The sequence below is a fragment of the Crocodylus porosus genome, unplaced genomic scaffold, assembly GCF_001723895.1.
Source record: "Crocodylus porosus isolate Cpor-Errol unplaced genomic scaffold, CroPor_comp1, whole genome shotgun sequence".
Lineage (NCBI taxonomy): Eukaryota > Metazoa > Chordata > Crocodylia > Crocodylidae > Crocodylus > Crocodylus porosus.
Genome location: NW_017728911.1, coordinates 34,603,465 through 34,608,914, shown reverse-complemented (window position 1 = coordinate 34,608,914; position 5,450 = coordinate 34,603,465). Strand labels below are relative to the sequence as shown.

At 47.8% G+C, this 5,450-nt stretch overlaps 1 protein-coding gene across 2 annotated transcripts in view; it reads right to left on the bottom strand.

Moving 5' to 3' along the window:
• LRRC28 (leucine rich repeat containing 28) overlaps positions 1–5,450 on the bottom strand; it is a 76,880-nt gene that overhangs the window by 66,608 nt on the left and 4,822 nt on the right. Inside the window, exon 2 of one of the 2 annotated variants that reach the window (XM_019533789.1) lies at positions 4,601–4,658. The exons of the other annotated variant lie outside the window; for it this stretch is intronic. Coding sequence (XP_019389334.1) covers positions 4,601–4,630 — 30 coding nt within the window. The 5' untranslated portion in view covers positions 4,631–4,658. The remainder of the gene's footprint in view (positions 1–4,600; positions 4,659–5,450) is intronic. 2 annotated transcript variants of the gene reach the window in all.

The window sequence follows — 5,450 nt, the reverse complement described above, 5'->3', positions numbered from 1 at the left end:
TACTAGCTACCCCCGGGCTCCGAGTGCCTCCCTGACTACTGCCCTCAGCACATCCAAGTTGGCTTTCCTAAAGTCAAGCATTTGCGCTGTGCTAGTTACCCTCCCCACCTTTCTCTGAATAGCAAACAGGATCATTTCATGATCACTGTCCCCCAGCCTCCCTTGTACTACCACCTCCCCCACCAGGCCACCCCAGAGGATAACACCAGATCCAGTATGGCGTTTCCCTCGTGGGGACGAGTACCTCCTGCGTGAGGTGTAGGTCCTGGATGCACATCAGGAACCTTCGTGAGTGGCCAGACCTGGCCGACTGCTCCTCCCAGTTGATGTCAAGGTAATTCACATCCCCCATGACCACAACATCCCTTGCACGCCCGGCCTACCCCAGCTGCCTGGAGACTTCCAGATCCAGCTCTTCCTCCTGATGTGGTGGCCTGCAGTAAACCCCTACCACCAGATCCCTCTCCCCCCGCCCTCCTTGAAGTTTGACCCACACGGTCTCAGTTAAGCCTTCCTCTGGTCCCATTTGGAAGGTAGAACTGGTATACTGTTCCCTAACATACTGCGCTACCCCCCTCCTACCTCTTTTCCCCTTCCTCTCTCTTCTAAACAACCTATAGCCCTCTAAGTCTACTGCCCAGTCAAATGTTTCATCCCACCCTGTCTCCACTAGGCCAACCAGGTCAACCCTACTACTTGCAAGCAGGAGAGCAAGCTCCTTCTGCTTGTTCCCCATGCTTCTTGCATTAGTGAAGAGACACCTTAATCCCGCCGAGACAGCCCTGGGCACCCCGCCTTCCTGAGAGGCTTATATCCATCTTATTGTCCACTGCCACCCCCAGGTCCTTTTCTGCAGAGCTGCTGCCCAGCCTGTCGGCCCCCAGTGCGTGGGATTGTTCTGTCCCAAGTGCAGGACCTTACACTTGTCCTTGTTGAATCTCATGAGATTCCTTTTGACCCAATCCTCCAATTTGTGTACGTCTCTCTGAATCCTAGCCCTACCCTCCAGCGTGTCTACTACTCCCCCCAGCTTGATGTCATCTGCTAACTTCCTGAGGGTGCACAGCTGAGGTGGGACTGGCCACCCTGACCCTCTCTTGGGAAGGGCAACATATACAACTAATATATACATACACATAACTGGAGTAAATCATCATGACAAAGGAATTCAGACGTGCCAACAGGAAACATGTTTATGAGGCAGGTACACAGTAACTAAGAGAGACCAGCCCAAGTAACATATTTCAGCACTGAAGATAAGTTTAACTTTAGCTGGGAACCAAGAGTAAATGGTCACAATATATAGCTTATTTTCAGTTTTTGAACGGTTTGAAGAGCTCCTACAGACATGCAGCGAGGCTGCTCCAACATGCTGTAAATCCAGCACATCAGAGCAGTCGTGATTAATCAAGTCTACTGATGCGTCGTAAGTACTATGCCCCAACAGCCTCCACCATCACGCATATCAATGTCCCCATGCTGAAAAATGGCAATGGGGTGCTTTGAACTAAAAATGGTTCAAAGTGCCCCATCGCCATTTTTCAGCATGGCGACACTGATACATATGATGCTCAGGTGCTTTTAATTAGCATGGCTTGCTAATTAAAGCATGCCCCCTCCCATCCTCACCCCCTGCCTCCTGAAGCACATCTATAAAAATGCCCTAAGAGCCTGCCTAAGTCTTTTACAAACAATTTAATTATGAAATGCTAAAGATCAAATTCTAAAGGCAAAAATCAAAAAACTCTCCCTAAAGGGTTCCACAGCTCAGTGATAGCACATATGAACCATCCACCCATTCTAACACCCTGTATCTTTGGGAATACTTGTTATCAGTTTTGTTATTTGCTTTATTTGTTTGCAATACAACTATGAAAATAGACAGAACTATTTTAGATGCAACAAAATGCTTCTCAGTAAATACATCATGACAAATTTCAGCACTGTGGTTTTTCAATATATTTAACTTAATAAACGTTTAAGAGTGTTATGATGGAAATACCAGATCAATGGGACATAACTGAAACAAGTGTAGATGTGTCCACACCATAATATGTGTGTAGTTAAGGTTGGGTTTTTTTCTAGGAAATTATCAATACAGGGAAAGGTGTTTGGGTTTCTAGGTTTTGTTTTGGGGGAAGGGCGTTGATAGAAGAAATTATTACTTCTACAATTACTACTACTACTACTATCACACCCTATTCAGAAAGACTGATAGAGGATAACAAAGTAAAGGAACAGAGAAGTGTAATCTTATTACAGGTGGTAGCTACAAACTACTGTGACAGTGAGACATTTGTATTTCCACCTACTAAAGATGATTCAATGAAAGCCCTACACTTTTTTTACAAGAGGGAACTTCTAAAAATGCACAGGACTGCCAGTTGATGCACAGGTATTTTCTACGTGACTTCCTGTGTATGGATCTCACAGTGCTTAACTTGCATCCAAACACCACAATGAGGTACAAAATCCTTCTCATTTCACAGAGGATACAGAAGAAAATTAAAATGATTAGTCAAAGATCAGATGACAGATTCTACGACCTTGCTAGGTAAACTGGTCCCATGCTTAAAAATCTTTAGAGTTAGAAAGTTTTTCCTAATATCTAACCAAAAGGAAAGTTCCCTTGCTGTAACCTAAGACTAATATTTCTTGGCCTATCCTTAATGGACAGAGAACATTGTCTTCAATCAATTCTGTCTTATTGATTCCAGGCCATTTTTCCAATTTATCAAAATAATCTTGAAATCTAATCTTCTCCTAATTTCCCCAAGTATATTCCATCATCCACATCACTAATGAAAACACTGAATAGTCCTAAACGCAGCACTAACCTCTTCTATGCCTATAAGGCCACGCTTGATTCGTGGCCTCAGCTCCTTGGTGAACTACTGATTACTTTTGTAGGTAACAGGTGAGAACTATCAACTGTTGCTACCTAGTTTTTAAATTTAGCTGATGACTTCTGTTCTGTTTTTTTGGAGACAATTGTACAAGATTGAAAATAGCCTTATATTGTGTGGTTATTGCACAGAATCTATCTATATTACAGTTACTTCTTTTGCAGTGTGTAAGCCTTGTGACTACTGTACTCCTAATTAATGAATACATGTCATAGAGAGGAATTAGAACTGTAGTATCATTTTATTAAGAAGTGAACCTAATATTATTTTAACTTCTTGTGAAAGCTGAGTACAGAACACCTCCTACCACACTATGCCACGTGCTGACCTGAAGGGTTTCTGTATTATCAAGATGATTCTGCACTACAAACAAACTTAAGTGACTCACACAAGTGTGTAAGAAGGAAGACAATCTTTGGGCTACCTCCAGCCTCTTCATGCAGAAAGTGCAGAGCCCACCCTCAGGGAATCCATGCACAATTACTAGGCCTGTGCGAAACAGAAGGTATTTGCTTTGGATTCAGATTCAGCCAATTCAGAGGGGCAATGATTAGATTTGGCGATTTGAATCACTGCCCCGATTCGATCTGGCCATAGACTATACAGGCGGTCCTCAATGCTGGGCACAGCTGCCTCTAGCTGGTAAGTCTGTTGTGGTGGGCTGAGGAGGGGGCACAGATCAACAGCCCCCCACAGCAAGGGTGGGACTGGGGCTGGGACAAGCTGACCAGCCAGGGCAGGGGGCACGGAACTTGGGGAGGGGGGCTCATGACACTGTGTACCACCCGTCTGAGAGCTGCTCTTCTGCTGGCTCCTCTGGTGGCTCTTGCCATTGGTCCAGGAGGGCATGGGAGCGGGTGTGCGCCCCCGGATTTGTGTGAGGTAGGCTGGGCTGGGCTGCACTCCGGGAGGCTAGCCCCAGCCGCCTGCTGCTGGGCTGTGCTCCATGGGGTAGGTGGAGCCAAGGATGTGCTCTGGGCGGCAAGCCCCTGATGTCAGGCTGCACTGTGCAGGCCGGATGGAGCCAGGCTGTGCTCCACGCTGCGGCTGGGGCTAGTTGCCCAGAGTGCAGCCCTGGCTCCACCCGCCCTGTGGAGTGCAGTCCGGCAGCGGGGCTAGCCTCCTGGAGCACAGCCAGGCCCAGACTGCCCCGCACAGATCCAGGGGCACACATGCGCTCCCATGCCCTCTTGGACCAGCAGCGAGAACTGCTGGAGGAGCCACCAGAAGAGCAGCTCCCAGATCGGCAGCGCGCAGTGATGGGAGCCCCTTGCCTGGGCTGGAAGCTTGTCCCAGCCCCAGCCTCAGCCCCAATCCCTCCCTCGCTGTGGGGGCATTGATCTGCACCCCCCCCCACACACACACCTCTTCCCTTCCCCCTCTGCCCATCATAACAGACCTACTGTCACATGTCGAGGACTGCCTATATGGAAGATCAACCCATCCCCCTCCCTCTTCCTAGTTTCTGTTTGCTGCAAGCCTTCCGAAGCTCCAAATCTCTCTGAATGTATTCAGAGGCTTCCAATTCAATTCGGACCTTTTAATGTGTCTCCCAATTCAATTTGGATTCAACGATTTGACTGCCGAATCAGGCTGAATCTCCTCCAAATCAAATCGGCTACTGAAGCTTTGCACAGCCCTAATAATTATCAGCATTTAAAATTACCCAAACACCTTAAGTTTGAGCCACTAACGTTCATACATTGTGGTAAATAACTAGCCATTCTTGCTCCTTTGTGTTGAGATTTCACTCTAAGCTGGATATAGAAGACTCAGGAAATTGAAAAACTGCCCAATATGAGGCAAGCAGTTGATTCTTCTAGCCCCATGGCACTCAACCTCTGGATCATGGCCTGAAACTGGCCTGTGGGACTGACTCATCACACATCTGGAAATCTGGCAACAGGGGAGTGGTAGCAGCATTGATTGCTGCAGCTTCTGGAGCCAGTTTCCAGGGTCAGATCCTGTGGACAGGACTGTTCTACATCCCAGTCTGGTGCACAGGACAGAGCTAGCACACCAGATTACACTTACAGATGGATCCCATGCACAAACCCCAGGCTGATTCCAACCTGCAGACCGACCTCACCCACAGTATCTAGCTCATGGAGTGGCTCTGCACTACTCACCCAGGCCACGGGGCTGGAAAGTTGAGCACCACTATTCTGGTCTATCTCAACTGCTTTCAGTACTACGCTATTAGCCACCCCTGGGCCGACAAGAGGTCCCATCAACGTCAATGCTGCTGCTAAACCAGTGATTCTCAACCAGGATGATGCAGCACCCTGGTGCGCCACAACATACGTCTGAGGGTGCCATGGGTGTGTGCATCCTCCCAGAAATGCTTCAGTGCGACTTGTCACTGTCTTGCACCAAGGTCTTGAGAAGCCACTCATAATAGAGAGAGGCTGGTAAAACCAGCCCCCTATGCCTGCAGAGAGGTCAGGGGAGCATAAGCTTATAGTTTCATAGTTTCATAGTAGCTAGAGTCGGAAGGGACCTAGGTAGATCATCTAGTCCGACCCCCTGCCTTGGTAGGAAAGA